Source organism: Cervus elaphus, chromosome 20 (genome assembly GCF_910594005.1).
Source record: "Cervus elaphus chromosome 20, mCerEla1.1, whole genome shotgun sequence".
NCBI lineage: Eukaryota > Metazoa > Chordata > Mammalia > Artiodactyla > Cervidae > Cervus > Cervus elaphus.
This window is the reverse complement of record NC_057834.1, coordinates 43,980,145-44,003,035: the sequence shown is the minus strand read 5'-3', so window position 1 is coordinate 44,003,035 and position 22,891 is coordinate 43,980,145. Positions and strand designations below refer to the sequence as shown.

The following is a 22,891-nucleotide window of genomic DNA, read 5'->3' as shown; positions in this document are numbered from 1 at the left end:
TTCAGTTCCTGGTGGGGGAACTAAAATCCGCAAACCCAGGGTCACGCACCCGCCCCCCCAAATTAAAAATAGTCTCTTAAATTCTACCCACCGCTTCTGGGAAGTAAAAAGAAAAAGTCGTGATTTAAAATAAAACAGAGGCTTTAGCTTCTTTGAGGGTAGTACAGATATTTCACGTTTAAAAACCCAGGAGTTGAGGCGAAAAAGAACTTTGCTCCCACATCCGACGTAAGCCTTAAACAAACAGTAGTGGATAAGTAGTCACTTATTTATTAATTTTTAAATCAGTTGTGAATGCCTATATGTGTGTCTAATATTAGAAGAGGTGCTAGCAATACAAGGGGAAATACAATATCAACAATCACTTTATAATAACATTATGAAAGTGATCATTGCTATTACAAGGTACTACAGCAATACAAGTTTCTAATAAGACTGGAAATAAGGAGAGTGCATTTAAGGGAGTGCTTCCATTTAAACTGTTTGTAAGGCTGTTTTGCTTTCCAGGCAAAACAGTTGTATTGAGACTAAGACATTAATCCATTCTCTACAGTACATAGTATGATCTTTAAAAAAAAAAAAAGAAGTCACATCTCTACTGAAATCCCCTTTACTTATTATTTGCACTTAGAATAAAATTCAGACTCACAGCCTGCTCTGCCTATGTCTCCAGACTGTTTCACCACCATTCTTCCCTCTCATCTATTGCTTTACTATACTTTCCTCAATTATGTTTACTCAACTCCCTATACTCAACTATGTTGTACACTTTCTTATCTCTGGACATTTTGTAACTTTCTGTCCCTGATGAGCTTCCTCCAGCTTTTCACATGGCTGGTTCAACCCCATCCTGTAGGTCTCCCTGAAATACTGCTGTCACCCAAAGGAGTCTTCTCTATTTTATCCTTCACTCTTACTTCCTTCACAGAACTTAAAATCAAATCTTGAATTACTTTGTTTACTTTCTAGTTTGTTTATTGTCTGTCTTTCTCATTGGCAGAGACTGTTACTTACAACTATATCCTCAAGGTTCAGACCAGTGCCTGATTCATAGTAGACAATTGCTAAATACATATCCAATGAATATCAGGAGGGCAAGAAAATTTTTATGCTTGATGCTGTCTAATTAGGAAACAAAGTTGGAAATACAGTTTAGGGTCAAACTGTATGTCATGCTAAAAATTTTTAACGTACCCTATAGGCAAGAAATTTTTCTAATTCAATATTTTAGTATTCATAATTTTTAACATTTGCAAGTAGCCACCATACTATTTTTGATTTGTCTTTTTCCTTAAATAGACTGGCATTTTAAATTTACCTGCTGTGCTGTGCTTAGTTGCTTAGTCGTGTCCACCTCTTTGCAACCCCAGGCTCCTCTGTCCATGGAATTCTCCAGGCAAGAGTACTGGAGTGGGTTGCCATGCCCTCCTCCAGGGGATCTTCCCAACCCAGGAACTGAACCTGGGTCTTCCACATTGCAGGTAGGATTCTTTACCATTGAGCTATCAGGGAAGCCCCAAACAAATTTATACTATTTAAATATCACTGCCATCAGTGGAGACCATATTTTTCTATTACAAATTCAGATAAAAGCATAACTAGTAAAAATGAAAAATATTTGGCCATCTACCACCTAAAATCTTGTCAGATAATGCCAAGGGTTCACATATAAAACTTTAGGAAGTGCTGCTAAAGGTAAACATAGCTAGATGATAGTTTAAGTAGGGGAGTAGTACAGTGATAAGTATTTTAGAAATAAATCTGATAGTAATGTAGAGGATGTGAAGAATGAAAGTAGAGATAATTAGGAAGCTGTTGCAGTGGTCCCGTCCTGAGATGCTAAAGGAATGAACGAAGACAGTAGATATGGACAAAATAGGAAGTTTATATATGGGTAGACTCAACAGTAAGTGATTGATTAGATGATGGCAAAGAGGAATTGAAGGATCTTTTTTTTTTTTTTTTGAAGGATCTCAAGGAGAATTGAGGTTCTAGCTTAGATTGCTGGGCAGTAATTTCAGTAACGGGAGTCAAAGAGGAGCATGTATGGAGAAATGGATTTTATTTTAGATAAGAGCAAAGAGCGTGTGTCATTCAGGTGGTAATGTGCAACATGTGGAAATACAGATGTAAAAACTCAAAAGAGGTTGAGGTGGAAGGAACAGGTTTTAGAATTATATGTTTGATAGAGTTTAAGCCACCACAGTGGGTGTGACTGCTAGGGGAAAAGGGCAGAACTTGAGGAGAAAGGGTTAAGAACCAAATTCAGGCTCCTCAAATATCTGGAGATGGGGAAGCAGATGCCATCTCCCAGCAGTATAATCTTATTTCTTCCACCCTAAAAATATTAAGAAAAGTTCTTTTTTGAACTTTTTAAGAGAAAGGGTCATTTTAGAACTTCTCTGATACATGGGTCTCAAGAAAGAGTCAATATGGCTCACTAGACAAAAATCTATTTTTAATTGTATAAAATTATACATATAAAATACATAGAGAGTACTAAAAAGATAAGTAAAAATTTAACACCAAAAGTGGACATATCAGGGAACAATTTTTCTCAAGTTCTTTGGGATCTTACTGATTGGTATTTGAGAAAAATAATCAAGGAGATGCAAAGACAAGTTCTTTCCATAACTCACACCGCTTCCCAGAGAAAACAGCAAAGGAGAAATGAGGGTTTGTGATTTCTGGATTATAAACATAAATAAAAACTGAATAGACACACTTATTATTTAAAAGTAGGGAGCCTCTGCTCCAGCCTTACATGTGTTTCATGGAAGAGAATACAGAGATGGGGCTTGGAGAATTCAAGGAAATCCCTTTCAAGTACTAATACAACTGTTGTTAGATTCCTTACCCTCTGATCCCATATATACTGGTCACTAAGATGATTTCAAAACCAAGAAAGCTGACTTTCATCTTTTCCCTATCTGATCCAAATGTGCAAAGTGTAGCCTGTTTCCTAATCTATTTCTAAAAGCAAAGTGTATAATTGTTAAACGGAAAGTGTATTTGCAGGAATATTAAATTTCCCAAACTCAGTTTAGGAAGTGCACTGAGCTATAATATAGTATAAGGTGATTACAGAAACAAGAAGAAAATATATCTTAGAGAAATGTACAAAAAATTCTCCCAAAGGGGAATGCTTTAGCTATACTCCAGATCATCTTTCTCCTGTTTTACCCAGGAAAGAGGTAGGGGAAGAGAATAGTATTCATATTAAAAACATAAGTAGCTGATCATTGATTCTTTTTCCCCTCCTGGAGTTTCTCATGGTTCCTATTAGGAAGTGCCATAATGCCAAAGTATCTTCTAATTTTCCTGACTGGCTCATGCTCTAATAATTATTTTGGAGGAAGAGGAAAGGAAAGAGGAATACCAATGTGAATCTAGTTATATACATCTAAGGTCATAAACAGTCGCCACTTCATGGGAGTAGGAGGAACATAGCCCTCACCAAATTGGACAGATGTTTCCAAAAACCAAAGTGATGGGAGGACGTTTTTAAGAAAGGGAAATATGTTTTACCTTCTACCAATCTTTGTAGCAGGAAGATCTATAGACAGGGAGGGCTTAACTGAGCTTGGTGAGCAGGGAGGAGGAGTGAAAAGAGAATATTGAAAGATAAGTAACTTCAACCCTTACCCCTTCAGTAGATTCTGGTATGGTATGGTATCTATGCCCCAGAAGCAACACAGGTGATAAACCCCTGCAGACTGTGTTTATAATTCCTCTCTTGTTCCTGGGAAGCTTCTCAGCAATGATTTTAAAATTAAGAAACCACCAGCTCTCCACTTCATTTCAAATAATAAAGTGAGGAAGCCCTAAAATGAAGTACCGTTTGTAGGCAGAAGAGGAGTAAGGTGGTAGTGTGGTGTGGTGTAGGTTATGAAGTAACCTAGTTACTGAGGGAACAACTTGGTACCAACTAGGCCCAGCTCAAGATAAAACCAAAGCCAAAGTTTTCATTTTCATGCTCTGTTTGGTCCAAGAGAAAGCAGCAATGAGGATAAGGGTGGGGCTCACAGTCCTTATTCAAGCTCCTTGTTATTTTAAAAGGAGACAGGAACACCTAGTAAGTCATTTTGTGCTATTGAAATGACTACACAGAGTTACTGGCAGTGTAAGAGCCCACAAAGCTCTGAAGACAGCCTGCTTTTCTTGTAAAGCAGTGTGGATATGTTTCAAAAGCAACTACATCCAAAAACTAGAAGTAAGAAAAGGGATATCTCAACAAATAGGAATCTAGGTGTAGAATTTATACATACACATATATATATATCTATATTTTAAAGTATAAAATTGAGAAAGTATGTACAGAAATCACACTAAGTCTTAGAAAGGACATACAAAAAAACGGGCCTGGAGATGATGTGAGTATGTGGGTAGACGCCTAGCAGTTGGAGGAATGCATATTGCCCAACTGCCCAGCAGCCAGCATGAGAATATCTTTCTTCTCCTTGTGGAAGCGCAGCTCCTTGCCTGCCAGCCGGGCTTCATCCAGCTCCCGCTCAGTAGAGGCCAGCTCTCTAGACAGTGCCCCTGGCACACTCTGCTCCCGGCTCACCCAGTCCAATGCCATTTGGTGGCGAATATCATCATCTAGGGCTCGGTGTGAATAATGAGCCAACACTTCCTGGAGGGGGAGAGGAATGTGAAAGTCACGGACAAAGTAAAGGTTCATTCCTCATTAACCCAACTGGGACTAGGAACTCTCAGCCTTTGAGTCCTAACCAAAGTCAGCACTGGAGTCCTCTGAGGAGAGTCTTATGGGAAAACCTCCTGGTGGGAGAAGCAAGGCAGGTAAAAGAATCACAGTTAAGATTATAGGAATGAAGTGGGCACTTTACATAACACTTTCAAGACTCACAACCTGGTTCAGTTCAGTCGCTCGTCGTGTCCGACTCTTTGCGACCCCATGAATCACAGCTCGCCAGGCCTCCCTGTCCATCACAAACTCCCGGAGTTTACTCAAACTCATGTCCATCGAGTCGGTGATGCCATCCAGCCATCTCATCCTCTGTCCCCTTCTCCTCCTGCCCCCAATCCCTCCCACCATCAGGGTCTTTTCCAATAAGTCAACTCTTCACATCAGGTGGCCAAAGTATTGGAGTTTCATCTTCAGCATCAGTCCTTCCAATGAACACCCAGGACTTAACTCCTTCAGGATGAACTGGTTGGATCTCCTTGCAGTCCAAGGGACTCTCAAGAGTCTTCTCCAACACCACAGTTCAAAAGCATCAATTTTTCGGCACTCAGCTTTCTTCACAGTCCAACTCTCACATCCATACATGACCACTGGAAAAACCATAGCCTTGACCAGACGGACCTTTGTTGGCAAAGTAATGTCTCTGCTTTTTAATACGCTATCTAGGTTGGTCATAACTTTCCTTCCAAGGAGTAAGCGTCTTTTAATTTCATGGCTGCAGTCACCATCTGCAGTGATTTTGGAGCCCCCAAAAATAAAGTCTGATACTGTTTCCACTGTCTCCCCATCTATTTCCCATGAGGTGATGGGACCAGATGCCATGACCTTAGTTTTCTGAATGTTGAGCTTTAAGCCAACTTTTTCACTCTTCTCTTTCACTTTCATCAAGAGGCTTTTTACCACAACCTAGTAGACCTGCTTCTTTATAACACAACAGCCACCTCAAAACAGCCCTTCTGCCAGACTCCCCTCATCCACAGGAACTCTTACCTGCCGAGAGCACTGTCTTTCCCTCATGGCCTTAAGGCTGCCATTCCAGTGCAGCAGTTGAAAAACTGTCATTAACTCCTGAAGGAAGAAAATATGAAGTGCCAGGACAGTGGTATATGGAGGTTGCATAAGAATTAAATATGGGGGGGAGTACTTCCCTGGTGGTCCAGTGATTAAGAATCTGTCTTGCAATGCAAGGGGATGCAGGTTCGATCCCTGGTCAGGGAACTTAAGATCCCACATGCCACAGAGCAACTAAGCCTGCCTGCCACAACTAGAGAGTCCATGCACCCCAACAAGAGATCCCACATGACACAGTGAAAATCCTGCATGGTGCAACTAAGACCTGAGGCACCCAAATACACAATTAAATGTTGTTTCTTTAAAAATAATTAAATGGGGAAAGTTTCACAAAATTTATTTGTGGGAGCATGCCTTATACCAACTCTGATATGTCCTTGAGGCCTTGGGGGAAGGAAGGTATTTATATTTTGATAAATATTCTATAACCTTTTCTCCCTTCCTTTCCATCTGAGTCTTAGTATGAGGCATGTGTGTGTGCATGTGTGTGTCTGTGTGTGTGTATACAGTCTGATCCATGTTATCAGAGCCAGGGAAGTAGGTGGAATAGTATAGTACCTGAAACTCCAACATTGACTTGCCCTTGTTGGATTCCAACATGAATCGAAAAGCACCAATCCCTGTATTTGGGTTGTCAGCTTCCTCCCTGTTGCCCTGGTAACAGAGTAAAAGAAAAGACAATAGATTTTCAGTCAGGATTATCACCTTGAGCAGCACTGTCTAGGAGAAATATAATGCAAGTCACATGTTTAGTTGCCATATTACAGTAAAAACAAACACTATTAATTTTAATAGCATATTTTATTTAACCTAATATACTTAAAATATTATTTCAACTATAATTAGTGTAAAACTTATTAATGAAGCATTATTTTTCTTATACTAAATTTTCAAAATCTGGTGTCTGTTTCATCTTACAGCATATCTCGATTCAAGTGCTCAATAGCTACATGTGGTTAGTGGCTAGTCTGCTGCTCAGCACAATCCAGAGACCTCTGGAGCCATCACACATTTTAACTTAGGTGACAGAGATGAGTCAATCTGATTTTTCCTATTTTACAAAAGGGAGAGCACTGAAACATAGAGGAGAGTCTTGATTTAGCTAAAATAACAGTGAGTTCAGCATAGACTAACCTAGAGGACAATTAGCAAATGCATTTTAAAGAGTGACTGTAAAAGTCATAAGCATGGCAAATTCTGGGTAGCAGTTTGGCATCCTGGACATTTGCCTCATGTGTCTTCTACTGGCGACATGACCCTGCCAGGGTCGAGTTAAGATACACTGTCCTACCTGTAAGCCTAGAGTGTATGAAAAACAATACAGTATAGAAGTTAAGAGCATGGACTGGACTACTCTTATGGTCTTGGTGAAGTCATTTAACCTCTCTGTTCCCCAGCTACCTTATTTGTAAAATGAGAATAATCGTAGATCTATCTTATAGTATTATTTTAAGGATTAAAGATATTCTTTTAAAAATTTAAATTTAAAAAAGATAAATTTAGTCTAACAATTCCAAGCATATAATGTAAGTGCATTATCATATTGGACCTGGTATCCAGTTACACAATCCAAATCTATTCTGGTACTGGCTCTGGTTTGTGCCATTTGGTGGTGGTTTCATATTATTGAAGATAATTCTAGGTCCAGAGTCTTGCAGGGACTTCCAAAATGAGGACATCTCCTGGTTTACTAGTGACCCTTTTTGTCAACCTGATCTAGAAACATTAGGCCAGGAGACTACTGGGAACACAGGGATCCAACTTTCTCCTCTTGCTTTCTAAGAGGTTTCCTGCTCTTTCTAGCCAGTTCCACACACACCCCCCCAAACTCCCAAGATATGAAATTTATACTGCTCTTTTTGAGCAAAGGAATCAGGTAGAGGTCAGGAGCCAATCAAGTTATATTCAAATTCAGTTTATTGTGGGATACTTTATCATGGGGTTTTACTGTATATGTATCACACCTTAAATACTGTCAGGCACTCAGTAAGCATACCATGCTAGTTTATTATCATTCTTTGCCTTCACTGTGCTAGAATCAACAGGAAGTCAGAACTACTCAAAATCAACCCAGTTTGTTTTGTGGCTCATGAGAAATAATCATGCCATGCGTGGTTAAATCTTTGTGGAGAAACAAAGATCATAAAATTTGGATCTAGAAGTGAAAATCTAGAGGATGGGAGGGAAAAGGTGGTGATTTTCATTATTAGGATTTAGGGCTCTGAAGCAAGCAAGAGTCTTCATTCTTATCTAGAATTGTTCACTGCGACACCTCCATGATACAGCACAGAACAGCTGCCAGCAGAGGCTGCAGGGCAGAGTCCCTCTGCCCCACGCCTTTCTCAGTTCCCCTGAGAGTTGAGGGGATCAGTATCACGGCACATCTGTAAACTATCTGGAGTATACCAAATGGCACAACCCAACATTGGCAAGTTCCATCTCATAGGATACTTCTACACCTAGCAAGGTTATAAATGAACTCCATTTATTCAATAGACATTTAATCACAGAATACTTGATTAGTGATAGGAACATTAGAATATAATTGGAAAGGAATTAGAATTAATTTAATTTAACCTACTTATTTTACAAATGAGGAAATTCAGAACCACAGAGGCTAGGTGATTTGTCAGAAGACAGAATACAGTGTCAGATTCAGGACTTTTAAAGGACAAAAGTTAAAAGCAAAAAATGTGGACATCACTCTTTACCCATGGCTAAGGCTAAATGAAAATCATTTTTTTTGGAGAAGGAATTCCACTGGGGTACTAATGAAAAATCCACTAAGTTCTCAATTTGAGAGGTTAATCAAAAAAGAATAGTGGCATGAGAATAATAATAGTTTACATTTCTTAAACACTTTCTAACAGACACTGCAGGTGACCTACCCAATGTCTATTTACTTCTTCCATACTACAGGACCTACTCATCTCCCAATTACCTCAGGGAAGAATGATTTTATCCTAACTCCAAGTGGGTAAATCCTAATCTCTTTTGCCTGTAATTGATTTTAAGGTGAGAATTCTGGGCATGGGTGGTAGAGGAAAGGTCTGCTGGAGAGCTTTTGGGAAAAGAGTCCTTACTACTAAGGAGATACTAGAAAAGATGGTCTCTTTTTCTCTCTGAATGTCATTTTCTCTGTATTTAACAAATGGAACTCTGTCTCTATCTTGTATCCTGAGGGGAGTCAGCCCAAGGGCAAAGCCAATATCTAGAGGATGGGTGAGTGGAGAGATGGAAAGAGTTTTGGCCAGTAGATGACGATACTCTTTTTTTTTCTCCAGGTTAAAAGTGTGCTTTAATGCTTCCCGTGGCTCAGTGCTAAAGAATCTGCCTACCAATAGAGGAGACACAGGTTTGATCCCTGATTCGGGACGATCCCACATGCCACAGAGCAACTAAGCACCACAACTGTTGAGACTGTGCTCTAGAGCCTGGGAGCCGCAACTACTGAAGCCCAGCGCTCCCTAGAGACTGTACTCTGCCACAAGAGAAACCACCCCAGTGGGAAGCCCACATACCGTAATTAAAGAGTAGCCCCCACTCACCGCAACTAGAGAAAAGCCTCTGTAGCAACAAATAGCCAGCACAGCCAAAAGTAAATAAATAAATAAATAAAAATTGTTTTAAAGCCTGCTTTGGACTTCCCTGGTGGTCCAGTGGTTGAGAATCTGCTAGCCAATGCAGGGGGCTCAGTTGGATCACTGGTCCAGGAAGATCCCACATGCTAAGGAGCAACTAAGCCTGTGCTCCACAACCACTGAGGCCCATATGCTCTAGGGCTCACATACCATAACTACTGAGCTAACCCGCCAAGAGCCCACGCACCACAACTAGAGAGCAGCCCACAATCACCACAACTAGAGAAAGCCTGGGCACAACAATGAAGACCCAGTACAGACAAAAAAAAAACAGTCTGCTTCGTTCAGATCTGGTGACTAGACTCCCAGACAGCTGATTTTGCAGGAAATTTTGCACCTGCGTGTCTCCCCACTTCACCCTCCCAAGAGTGTGCTCCTGCAGATAGGACGACAGAACTCGTCCTTTATGTTAAAATGGGACTGGTCTTCAGGCTTGAAGTCCAGGTTGGAGCTACTGTCCTAAATGATGACATTCTTAACCCATGGAATCATCCAGTCCTGAAATCTGCCCTACTTCTAGACTTCTTATCATGTTAGGTAATACATTTCCTTCCTTTATTTATTAAGTCAATTTGAAGTGAGATTTTCTATTATTTGCATCCAAAGGCACCTAAACAGATAACATGTGCTAAATGCTGGAACATAATCTCTTTTATCCAATAATCCTATGTGATAGGCATAACTGTTATCCTATTTTACAGATTAGGAAACTGGAAAAGACTAACTTGTTCAAAGTCACATAACAAGTAGAACCAAAATTTCAAAATAAATTCAGAGCCCATGCTCATAAGCACTACTTTCTATAATCCAAACTGATGTTTCATTTTATAATATCGATACATTAGATGATTTAAGACTGAAAAATGTGCTTTTGAAATTTTAACTGATTTGATTAATATAAAATGTTTTGTTCCCTGCAGACACTGCTTGACAGGGGCAAAGACTAATAGGAGAAAAACAGATGGGTCCTAGGTAACAGAAGGATTATGAGTCAAAGTGTTCAACACTAATCTACAAAACGGATAACTGAAGCAGTTTAGTATATGTAATTACATCTTAAATGTAAAGAAAACAGAAACAGAAAATTGATCTGACTTTATCTTCCTATCAATGGTCTATTGAGAGGAAGGATGAAGGCAGTGCTAATTTTTAAGATGTACCTCTAAGCTAGAAAAGTTTGTAAGCTGACTTGGGTTCTAGTCTTGGTTCTACCATCTACAAGCTATATTACTTTAGGCAAAACTTCACTTCTATGTTTTTAATTTCCTCATCTGTAAAAGAGGGGTATCAATAGTACTTATACCTCATAGGGAGGGCTTCCCTCATAGCTCAGTTGGTAAAGAATCTGCCTGTAATGCAGGAGATCCAGGTTCATTTCCTGGGTTGGGAAGATCCCCTGGGAGAAGGAAATGGCAACCGACTCCAGTATTCTTGACTGGAGGATCCAGTGGGCAGAGGAGCCTGGCAGGCTACAGTCCACAGGGTCGCAAGAGTCGGACACGACTTAGCAACTAAACCACCACCACCACCATACCTCGTAGGGCTGTTGTGAAGATGAAATGAGATAAACTACGTATAAATCCCCTAGAATAGTCCCTGGTACGAAATAAATACATAGTTAGGATTAGCTATGGTTATCATCATTATCATTATCATCTGAAAGAAGAGATGTTCTTTTTAAAGATAGTAAATAAATTATCCTCCACATTCCTAGGAACATGAAAAGACAAGACACTTATATTGTAACATGTTCTTTATTAATAAGATGAAGTAATGGAGGCAGGAAACAAGTGACAATAGAAACAGTTGTATAAAAAGAGTGAAGGAAAAAGGGAGTAAGGTCTTAAACCAAAATTGGGAAAAGCAAAATTCTGGTTCAATTTTTATTCTATAATATCTCTAAAAGTCCATAAATCTTGAAATAAAGATTTCTAGATACCAGAGGCATAATGAAAGAGACAAAATAACAAAAACATACATAGATTTAGAGACTAAAGCATTTGGAGCATGTAATACAACGGACTGACAGAAAATAAACAGAACAGAAATGTAGACAGGAAAGAAAACCAAGAATTCATGCTCTGTTTCCCAGTAATACACAAGATTTCACAATCAGCCAATTCTCCCATCCCCCACTCTCCTCCTTTCCAACTCCAAGTAACTTACATTGAAAGATGCCAGGGCCTCAGAGACACTCTTCTCAATGAACTCATCAGTGATTCTTCGGGAAGGATGTTCATTAAACACAGAGTTCATTAGTGCAATCTTTGCAGCACTCCGCCGGGCTTCAGCTTTTGTGGGGCAAAACTAGGCAGTAAACAGAGAAAATATGTGTATATGTGTATCTGAGAGAGAGGAAGAAAGAAGTGGAAGGAAACACTTGGCATAGACAACACTTGGATACTCTGGAAAAGTCAGTTTGTTCTACATGTCCTCCAAAGTTTTTATTGTAAAATGGTCAGGGAACTTGGAAACAAGTTTGATTCCACATCCTGGAGTCATTAAGGAACTGGAGACAGCTGTAGCTCATACCAAATTGAAGGCAGGATGGAGGAGATTGCTGAAGTCAGCATATAATCACTGGATACAAAAAGTACCTCTGTTTAAACTGTCAACAGAATTAATTACTCAAAAGCCAGATTCTGGCCAGTCTGTTAGAAATCTGTATCTTGTTCTTTAATTCTGTCGACGGGCAAGTTTTTTTTTTATCCCTCTATATAACCTAAGATTAGAACAAAGCTGTATCTAGGCTACTTCTGCAGGGGAGCCCTCTAGTCTCTATCCGAAGCACCCATTTGGGATTCTTGGACTTTACCCTTAGCTATGTGCAGGCAGTTTCCCCAGTAATGCAATGAGCCAGGGAACTATCCGTAAATGGAGTCTAAGATCTGAGGAAGGATTTTATAGTCTTTCCCCCACCCCCTCCCAGCAGAGGCAAAGAGAAGAGAGGTAGCTAGGGAAAGGAAAGCTGACTTGAGGAAAACAATAAAAACTTAAAAATTAACTCATGTTTTTATATTGTATCCAACATATGTATCAAAAAGAAAGTCTGATTTTCGAAAGTCTTGAATCACTCAACTTCAGATCCCTAGCCACCTTTAAAATTCATTTTTACTGGCTGTTTCAAAGGCCTCTATGCCCTTTGACATTTACGATTAGGATAAGAGAAAAGAAAGAACGTGATGTAATTTTAAAAAGTAGACCAGATTATGTTTGCTACTTAACCATCCTTAATTTCAGTAATTCCCAATTTCCTTTAGCTGACAGGTCTCTCTGAGACAACATGTGGAGTTTGATACATTAATCCTACAGCTTCTTGCTTATTCAGTTTCTGTTTCCACTTCTCTCACTATTTATTAGCCTGCTGCCCATTCTACTATATGGTGCTCTTTCTGAAAAATCATCTATGAAGAAAACCACCAGGAGAAATCTCACCTGCCAAAGTGGATATAAAAGATAAGCTAAAAGAGGCCAAGAGAGATAATTCTACTCTTTCAGGAAATAACAGAAATTGAGTTACTATAATGGCCCGGTTTGGGGCATCCTGGAGAAGGGAAAGGCTATCCACTCCAGTATTCTGCCCTGGAGAATTCCATGGACTGGACTGCCCATGGGGTCTCAAAGAGTTGGACACGACTGAGCGACTTCCACTCACTTGGGGCATCACCATAAGATTATTACATCTTTATTCAACGGTATGATGAGGTAGGAGAAGTAAGGAAAGATCTTATTTTCTAGAAGCAAAAGATAAACATTAGTTACCTTGGGCACATATTTATTTCTCTGAAATGGCTGGGGTTCTGAGAGAAACATTTTAGTCACCCAATTTGAAATGAAGCTCCCTTTGGACAGTTTCTATTTGAGACTGCAACTGAGCTACAATGGCACTTATTTGTGTAACAGATTTATTAAATGTCTATTCTGTGCTGGGCACTGAGTTGGACGGTAGAGATTTAAAACTGAATAAGAAAGAAGACTGACACTATCTCTGCCACTGTAGAGCATAGTCCACTAGGAGAGAGAAACACTCAATAACAATATGTTGTGGTAAGTGATTTGATACTGGAAGTTCAAGGTGCTATGGAAGCACATAGCGGAGGGTATAACTTTGTCTAAGGGTTATTCAAGTCACACAGAAAACAGAACAAAAGTGTCTAGTTCAGTTCAGTTCAGTTGCTCAGTTGTGTCCGACTTTCACGACCCCATGAACCGCAGCACGCCAGGCCTCCCTCTCCATCACCAACTCCCGGAGTCCACCCAAACCCATGTCCATCGAGTTGGTGATGCCATCCAATCATCTCATCCTCTGTTGTCCACTTCTCCTCTTGCCCTCAATCTTTCCCAGCATCAGGGTCTTTTCAAGAGTCAGTTCTTCGCATGAGGTGGCCAAAGTACTGGAGTTTCAGCTTCAACATCAGTCCTTCCAATGAACACCCAGGACTGATCTCCTTTAGTATGAACTGGTTGGATCTCCTTGCAGTGTCTAGTCTCCTCCCTAAATTCCTATTCAGGCTCTAAGTTGACATTTCAGGAAGCTACTCTCCTGTCTGCAATGTGAAAAATTCATCTTTGTTGATAATATTCACACTGGTCAAATTTCTTGTTACCCTATAATAGCATCAACTCTTTTCATCATCATATACAAGTCTTTTATATAATTGTAGAATGGCAGTACCAGAAATACTGGCTAGAAATAATCTACTCTATCTCCTTCATGTTATAAATGGAGAAACCGAGGCCCATAGAAATTACTTGACTTGCCCCGCTGGCAGTCAGGGGAATGAGAATTTGGATCTGCTAACTCTTAGATGAGTACTATTTCCACCATACATAGTCCTTCTCCTTTGATTTCTTGGAGAACTCAAACACTGCTTTCCTTGGCCATAGCCTATGAAAAAGTAGTGTGGGCGATGGATATTAACCTATGTCCTCAAAAAGAGACAGTAGGAAACTGGAAAGCCAGATCAGAACATGAGTTAGGTGCTGTAGTTTGCTTTTCTTTCAGCTTTCAAAACTCAAACCCATCTGACAGAAAACAACAAAATTCTGTAAAGCAATTATCTTTCAATTAAAAAATAAATAAATAAAAAAACCCTCAAACCCACTGGAGGAGGGCATGACAACCCATTCCAGTATTCTTATCTGGAGAATCTCATGAACAGCAGAGCTTGGCAGGCTCCACTGGATCTCAAAGAGTCAGGCACGACTGAAGTGACTTAGCACACACACTAAAAAGAAAAGCATGCTACAAAGGTTGTTTTCTGGTCAAATGAGCCTCAGATGCTTATTAGAATAATTTACCCAGAACTGGTCCAAGTCTTCAAACAGGTGACCTTTGGACAGAGATTTAATGACCAAAGTGATAGAGAAAGCCACTACTAGCACCTACGCATTTATCTCTGCTGCATTTGCCTCCCGGCTCTTACCTGGAAACTCCCAAAGCAACTTCCCCCAGGCAGGGTGACATAGCAGACATAGGGAGGACTGTTGGCGGGAACCATCTCATAAACCACTAGGGCCCCATTCTTCAAGTCAGCCCCTCGTGACTGTTTCATCTGCCAGAATTCCTGAAGTGCCTCCACCACATTCACTATAAAAAGAGAAGTAGTTAAGTTCAGCAATAAGAATGCTTCCAAATGGTGCTCTGCTTCAATACACTATCTGTAACCTGTACTTACATGAAGAGACTACCCCCTCTAAGATCCCCACCTATCACCATTTAGAAGCATTTAAACCCATGTCCATTGAGTTGGTGATGCCAGCCAACCATCTCATCCTCTGTTGTCCCCTTCTCCTCCTGCCTTCAATCTTTCCCAGCATCAGGGTCTTTTCCAATGAGTTGGCTCTTCACATTAGGTGGCCAAAGTATTGGAGCTTCAGCTTCAGCATCAGTCCTTCCAATGAATATTCAGGGTCAATTTCCTTTAGGATTGACTGGTTTGGTCTCCTTGCTGTCCAGAGGACTTTCAGGAGTCTTCTCCAGCACCACAGTTCAAAGGCATCAATTCTTTGGCATTCTGCCTTCTTTACGGTCCAGCTCTCACACATAGTAATTAGTTGTAAATAGGGTAAAATCAAACTCCAGACTCGACACTGTATTCCAGGACAGTTCCCCACATCCCCTAATACCTAGATTCAATTATTCCACAAAAATTATCGAGTACCTACTGTGTGCTAGACTGTGTGCTGGTGCTAGGCTACAATCATGAGCAAAACCCTGTTCCTTTTCCCTTGCAGCTTACAGTCTAAACAGGGAGAGAGAGATTAACCAAATAATCTCAAACAAATTAAAAACTACAACTGAGATAAATGCTATAAAGGAGTGGTAAATGGTGGGAAATGTAGGAACATGTGACCTAATTAAGAAGGTCCAAGAAAGCTACCCTGACAAGGTAATATTTAAGCTCGGATATAAGTATCACTAGGTAAAAAGGTGAGAGAAAAGTGCTCTGAACAGAAGAAACAGCATGGACAACGGCTCTGCAGCAGCAGGAAGTACAATGAATAAGGGGACTAGTGTGGCCAGAAAAGAGACAGTGAGGGGTAATATAATGCAAGATGAGGTTGCAAGAAAAAAAAAAAAGCCAGGGCTAGATCAGGTCAGATGTGATGGTTCATGTTAGAATACTGGCTTTATCCTGGAACAATGGGAAGCTACTGAAAGATTTTTAAATGGACGGTGGGATAAAATCAGTTTGCCTTTGGAAAGGATCTCTTTGACTCTAGGGTTCCAAGATTTCAAGTGGCTTTAACTAAAAGCCTCATAACAATAAATTATCATACACATTCACCAATATCTTCCATGACCACTCTCCACCCTTTGTTACAACAAGGACTTGTTAATTCTACTATATTATGTGAGTTAAGGTCTGACAAGGAGAAGACACCAAGATGGGTCAGAAATCCAAGAGATTTGTTGGGGAGGAAGAAGGAGAAGGGAGAGCCTTCAGACCAGGTTCAAGGTCTGACACCTGTGGAAGGAGAGAAGGAAGGCAGGAAGTGTGGATATGAGAGTCTCAGACTGCAGCACAGTTCCAAGAAAGGTTCGGCCAGGTACTCAAGCCAAAGGAATCCCACATCTCCGGATGTGCCTGAGTTAGCACCCCTGCTGCGCTCAGTCACAGACAGCAGCCTGCAGGCGGTATGGCCTCAATGCAAACATGGTGATGAGCTCAGAGGGGACAGCAGTTTAAGACTGTCAGTCAGTTATGCTCCCTGCAGCACCAGATATGAACCAGCACACTTTCATGGCTGCCACACACACACTAAGCAAAATGTTGAGCACTCAACTGGTGCACAGCTCTGTTCCAGACATTAGAGATGCCAAGACGAGTAACATAAATTTCCTGCCAGGAAGGTGTTCAAAATATAGTGGACAAGAATAACTTAGCTGCTCTGCAACTGAAGCAAGCACTCCATGTACCAACCAGGGTTTGAAAAGCAGCATAAGAAAAAAAAAAAAGAAAAGCAGCATAAGCTCTTAACAAATACCCTATGTTTAACTGACTTTTTAAAATGTTCATTCTCCCATTAAAAGACAGCATGAAAAGAAAACTTTCTCTTCCCCACCCTTAGTTTTAGCAGGGACTCTTCAGAGGTCATTGCTGACCAGAAAACTTAGCCACCTTAGTTCTTTTCATTGAGATCTTTTCAGGCTCAGTTCCCTCTTTGAGGCAATCTAGCACAACGTGTTGGGTGACAAGTCCCCTGACATGCAAACAACAAGGAGAATATTGAAATAAAGAGGAAGGGGAGAAGACTGCTATAATGGGGAAGGTCCTATTAAAAAGCATATGACCATTCTATATCCAGTTAAATCCCTTTTGGCACAGACTATAGGACTTTTTAAAAAAATTTTTAGGACTTTTTTTTAATGATTACTCAAAGCCAAATGAAATAAGGAGTCTTATTTCAGAAATATGAGTATGAAATGAGAAATTGGGCAAATGATCAGGGAAAAAGGCAATGAATTGTGATCTGCATTTGAAAATGCTCATAAGTGTTAGTTGCTCAGTCGTGTCCAGCCCTTTGCGATCCCATGTAGCCTACCAGGCTCCTCTGTCCATGAAATTCTCGAGGCAAGAATGTTGAATCCTCCCTCCCATTTCCTACTCTAGGGCATCTTCCCTGGCTAGGGATCAAACCTGGGTCTCCCGCATTGCAGGCAGATTCTTTACATCTGAACCACCAGGGAAGCCCATGAAGCTCATTCATTTCTAGAGCTAAAAGGGACTTCAGAGATTATCTAGTCTATCTCAGGCTAAGGAAGGGTAAGTGACTTGGTTGAGGTCACATAGCTGGAGCAGAACCTGATGCCAATGTTTTTTCCAACTTGGGAATCTTAACCCAGGGTCCAAAGTCCAGTCCATGGTTGAACTTCATAGGGGTTCACAAGACCTTTAAAACTCTAAGTAAAATTAAGCATGTTTCTGTGTGTGTGTGCATATGAGTATTTGTGTGTGTGTGCATGTGCATGTGTAGGAGAATGCTCATAGCTTTTATCGGAGGATTTTCAGTGACAAACCATGGATATAATGGTTTACATAAGGATGGCTAAAGGACAGTGAGGTATAAGGGTAGCAATTACTGAGACATACACATCTGACAGCTACAATTGGTTTTTGGAGGTAACTAATAGATGCTGGGCTGAAAGGGACAGGAAAGACCAAGGTAGTGAAGAACATTTAAGTGCTTGTACCATAATTTTGAACAACAACATGAAAGAGAATACTTTCAGTTTTTCCCTTAGGAGATAAAATATTAGATGAATGTCTAAGCGGTAAGAGAGACAGAGTGCACATACACCAGAGTAAAAATACTAAAACAACACATGAAACTATAATAAAAAATTTTATAAAAATAAACAATTTTATAGTGGGGCAGCATGGATAAACAGATAACAAAATTAAATGAGTGAGAAGGTTCTCTCTGATCGTACAAGATGGTAAGAATAGTGTGGCCTGGCTTAATTCATGTTACTATGAAGATATGGAAACTGGTTAACAATATTTCACCTGACTTTTCCTAATTCAGTTTGTAGAAGGTACCCCTGAATAGCCCACAGGGCACAGTCTCCAGAAGGGAGGGATTGAAAAGTGACAGTGACTTTGGGAGAAGACTATGGTAAGTGGAATAATGTGCCTGCCAAGAGGTTCATGTCCTAATCCTTGGAACCTGTGAATGTTACCTTATGTGGCAAAGATTTTGCAGATGTGATTAAGTTAGGGATCTGAGATGGAGAAATTATCATGGATTATCTTGGTGCATCCTAAATATAAACCCAGGGGTCCTTAGGGAAGGAGACTTGATGAAAAACAGAAGAGGAGAAAGCAGCAGGAAGATGGAGGCAGAGATTAGAATGGTGTTGTCACAAGCCAGGGAATTCTGATAGCACCAGAAGTTGGAAGAGGCAAAGAAACAGATTCTCCCCTAGAGCCTCTGCAGGGCACACAGGCCTGCTGTGACGCCTGGACTGTGACCCAGTGATACTGATTTTTAACTTCGGGGCTTTAGAACTGTGAGAGAATAAATTTCTTCTGTTTTAAGCTAAGTGTGTGATAATTTGTTAGAGCAGCCACAGGAAACGAATACAGGGTCTAATCCTACATTTCAAACATTGGAAATATCCAGACCAATCATTTTATTAATAACTACATAGTCACTTAGAACAAAGAAGCTGTCTATTATTCTGAGGAAAAGGAACAACTAAACAGAAAATACCACATAAGATTCATTTGTTCAGCCTAGTGGAGTAGCTGGGCTGAATTTCCAATCATGTAACAATATGTAATAATAAAAGGATAGCAATTTTTTTTTTTTAATTTATTTGGCTGCAGAGGATCTTTAGTTGCAGCATGTGGGAATCTAGTTCCCTGACCAGGGATCAAAGCCTGGTTCCCTGTGTTGGAAGTGAGAAGTCTTAGCCACTGGACCACCAGGAAAGTCCCATGGGACAGCAATAATTTTTTTTAAAAGATAGGTTTGAAGAGGGTAACACAGAAGTTACAGATCAAGGAAAGCAACTTGGTTGTTCAGGCAATTGTGCCAGATTAGAGATTACCAGCTGTGAGTCATTAGAAGAAGGGGTCTCTATGCCATGTGGAAAAGGGGTAAATAAAATGGTAATGCTAACAGTACCTATCAAATGCACAGTTTTCAAAGTATTCCACATGCGTAATAATAGCAACCACCCATTGAGTACTAACTAGCTGCTGCATGCATTCATTTAATCCACGTAAAACTATTAAGATAGGCATTGTAATACCCACTGTACAAATGGTGAACAAGTTAGGAAACAGACCACAGTGGCAGAACCAGAATTTAGAACCAATGTTTGTTTGCCTCCCAAACCAATCCTCTTTCTGCTGTATTGTCCTGTTTTATTGCATCATTAATTCTCACACATGCTCTATAAAGTGGTCTGTGAGCTCCATGAAGATAGGGACTGAGTGTCTTGTTCACCCCTGGTGATCAATAAATATTCCTTAACTGAATGAATAGAACAGGTGAGGCCTAGAGAGAGAAAGTAATTTATCCAAGATCACACAGACACTATTTGACAGGGCCAGATTCTCTGATTCCAAATCCTGTGCACTAAACTGGTTAAGAACCTACAGCATACTGAGCTAGGTGTGCATCTTGGGTGGGGACTGCAGGGAGAGATATAGGACAAACAAGTGAGATAACAGAACAATCTAATGCTGAGAGCCTACAGGAGTGAAGGTAAATCTAAAGACCATGTCTGGAAGGTGAATTTGGAGCACTCAGGAGGAAGATGAAAGATTTGAATTGAAGATAATCCAGTAAAGCATTGCTGGATTGAGGACTGGTCTGGGCAAAGACTAAAGTAAATTATATGCAGGGGAATACAGCCAGCCCCCAAATACCATGCCATCAGTCACAAGGGTGTGTGGACACAGGCCAGTGGCAGTTTTGCCTATTAATTGAAGCAGAGTAAGTGATTCCATGTGGTGAAAGTCTTCTGAGCCAAATCGGCAGAGATTCTGCTTGCCTGAAGCTGAACTATCTGCCAAACTTTCCCAAAGTACTGGCTGGACACCCAGACTGGAAATGAGAAACTCAAGAATAACGAGAAGGACTGTGGTGGGAGGTAGGCAAGCTGGAGGACTGAACTGCTGAAGAGTCTGAATGCTAACTGGTTGTTCTTTGTCAGTATAATTCCCTTGTACCCTCACCCTCATTTTTTTCTAAGGAAATGGAAAAGTTTTTACAGGATGCTCAGTTTAAACCAGAGCCTCTTGAGGTAACACAGACAAAAAAAATTGTCACTCCTCTATAATTTTAATAAACACCTATAAGATTCTAGGAAGAAGGCATCAGATTTAGGGTTGCTACTCCTATGCTCAGAAGCAAAGACCTTCCCTTGGTCTCAATTTAAAAGAGGCCTGAAGTAACAGGACAATAACTAATAGCAATTCCATTACAGTGCCCTGTTAAATCTAGGAGTTAAACTAGAAAAAACAATTAAATTCCCTCATGATGCATTTCAAGATAATATGCATTTGTATTCCAAGCACCTAGCAGAGTGCCAGCCCTTTGGTAGCAGTTCAAAATGAAGAACAAAGGGAAACTGATGGGAAATGTATCATTGTGCAAATAAAGCAAAACAGATCTTAAAATGTTTTCATAGGAATCATTGGTTTTACACTGTTAGGATTTAACAGTGGGAGAAAATATGTGTTCTTCCCAAAGAAATGAACCAATAAACTTGAGAGGATATTTATCATTTTTAAAGTACCCATTATATCTGTCAGGTGCAATATATCATTTATTGAGACAATAATTCCAAAGAAAATCAAAGCTCAGTGAAGTTAAGTCTCTTCCACAGAGACATAGCTGGCAAGTGACAGAGATTTAATCTGGAATTTAATCCAGACTTGTCTGACTCCAAAGCCTTTGTGTGTGCTCTTCTCACTGCACTTTCTCAGGAAGAAAAAAAAAAGTCATTACTATCTATAAAGAAAGCCCTGTAACCTTCCTCTGTACTAAAGAGATAAACTAGAAAGTTAGAGATACAGTCACTTCCAGGTCAAGCAGGACTTAACCATGCAGAGAGAAATGATGTCTCAGAAATTTCAGGCCTGAATTCTGTACCCCACACCCCTTACTATATATTTCTTTTTACACTATAAATCTTGGAACTCAAACTCATGATATGCTGCGCTGGTTAAACACAAACAACAAAGAAAATCCTCACAGCTCCCTTTTCAGAAACCCGGGAAATTACGCATCTTTAAGATGAAGATTTCTAAAGGAAATAGGGTTTCTGTCTGGCTCATTTCCACTGAACTTAACATTGAGAGAGCCAAGGCCTGGGATTTATCCTCAGTTCCTGGGCAAGGGCCAGGAAAACAGAGCCAGACAGACAGAGAGGCTGGAGTTGTGTGAGGCTCCATACTTAAAAAGACACCGAAGTAGGGCACTAAGTCATAGGAAGCTGGCAGGGGTCCAAATTTAAAAGCACAATTTACAGGTGGCTTGTGAAAGCCCTGCCTAATTCCCCAGTAAATCTGAAGTTGCACTGGAAATCTCAGAGTGACATAAGTAAGAAAAGAATTTAAAAGTCAAGGTTAAGGAGATAGAGTAAATTAGCCGGGAGCCCAGGAATTGCTGAGATCACAGGAGAAAGACTGAGAGGATGTGGTTGAGAAACGTCTTGGTTCTGAGATAAAGGATAGGATCCCACACAATGGGGACTGGTGTGTAAACGCAGAGAGATGTTAAAGCACTAAGCTACAGGAGGAAGTCCATTTCTAAAGAGGAAAAGACTGGGAAGAAAAGAAGGCTACATCTGTAAAAACGGGTCCCTGGAGAATATAGTAGTAACTCAATAAAGGGGAGGAGTGAGAGGTTTAAACGTGTGTATGAATATGCGCGTCTGTGCGTGTGCGTGTCTGTGTGTGTGTAGCCCTGAAGGAAACTCCCCAAAAGGAAATGCATGTGAGGGCTCTGAGCCAGGAAAAGCGATCCAGAGGACTGTGGGAGCAAAGCCCTCTTACAGAGAGGGTGTCCCGGAGGAGGCCAGACCCCGCAGACTCACCTCGGCCATAGCCCTGCGTGTGTTTGGCGAAGCTTCTCACCACGGCCTCCACGGCCTCCCGCAGTACCACAGGGCTGCCTGCGGCGCCCGGGGGCAGCGGCAGCCCGGCGGCCCCGGACAGAAGCAGAGGCGGCGGGGGCGGTGCGGGGGGCGGCGGGGCCGGCGGGGGGCCCGCTGGGGGTGTGGCGGTGGCAGCCGCGGCCCCAGTCACTCCGGGCCGAAGCGCTCGCAGAGTGCCCCTCCCGCTGGTGCCCACTCCGGGCTGCAGTCGCTGCGCTCGCAAGGTCTCCATCCCGGCCGCCAGTGGAGTAGCGGCCCGGAGCCTGCCAGCCTGGCGAGCTAACGGTCCCAGCCGCCCCCGCCAGTGAGCGCCCAGGGACTGAAGGAGGTGCCGGAGCCCAGCCGTCAGTC

At 41.1% G+C, this 22,891-nt stretch overlaps 1 protein-coding gene across 1 annotated transcript; it reads right to left on the bottom strand.

Annotated features, from left to right (window-relative positions):
• Nucleotides 1-1,966: 1,966 nt before the first annotated feature.
• LIX1L (limb and CNS expressed 1 like) lies at nucleotides 1,967-22,877 on the bottom strand. The gene is made up of 6 exons (XM_043875961.1): nucleotides 22,481-22,877; nucleotides 14,847-15,010; nucleotides 11,587-11,727; nucleotides 6,338-6,433; nucleotides 5,699-5,776; nucleotides 1,967-4,636 (listed from the first exon to the last, which is right to left on the bottom strand). Exons 1-6 carry the CDS (start codon nucleotides 22,770-22,772, stop codon nucleotides 4,394-4,396), a joined length of 1,014 nt encoding a protein of 337 aa, XP_043731896.1. The 5' UTR covers nucleotides 22,773-22,877; the 3' UTR covers nucleotides 1,967-4,393.
• Between the last annotated feature and the right edge of the window lie 14 nt (nucleotides 22,878-22,891).

Coding starts and splice junctions, on each gene's coding strand:
- LIX1L (XM_043875961.1), bottom strand. CDS start 22,772: ATGGAGACCTTGCGAGCGCAGCGACTGCAGCCCGGAGTGGGCACCAGC. Junction 11,728..14,846: donor GTTGCTTTGGGAGTTTCCAG/GTAAGAGCCGGG, acceptor TTTACTGCCTAG/TTTTGCCCCACAAAAGCTGA. Junction 4,637..5,698: donor AAAGACAGTGCTCTCGGCAG/GTAAGAGTTCCT, acceptor CTCCCCCTCCAG/GAAGTGTTGGCTCATTATTC.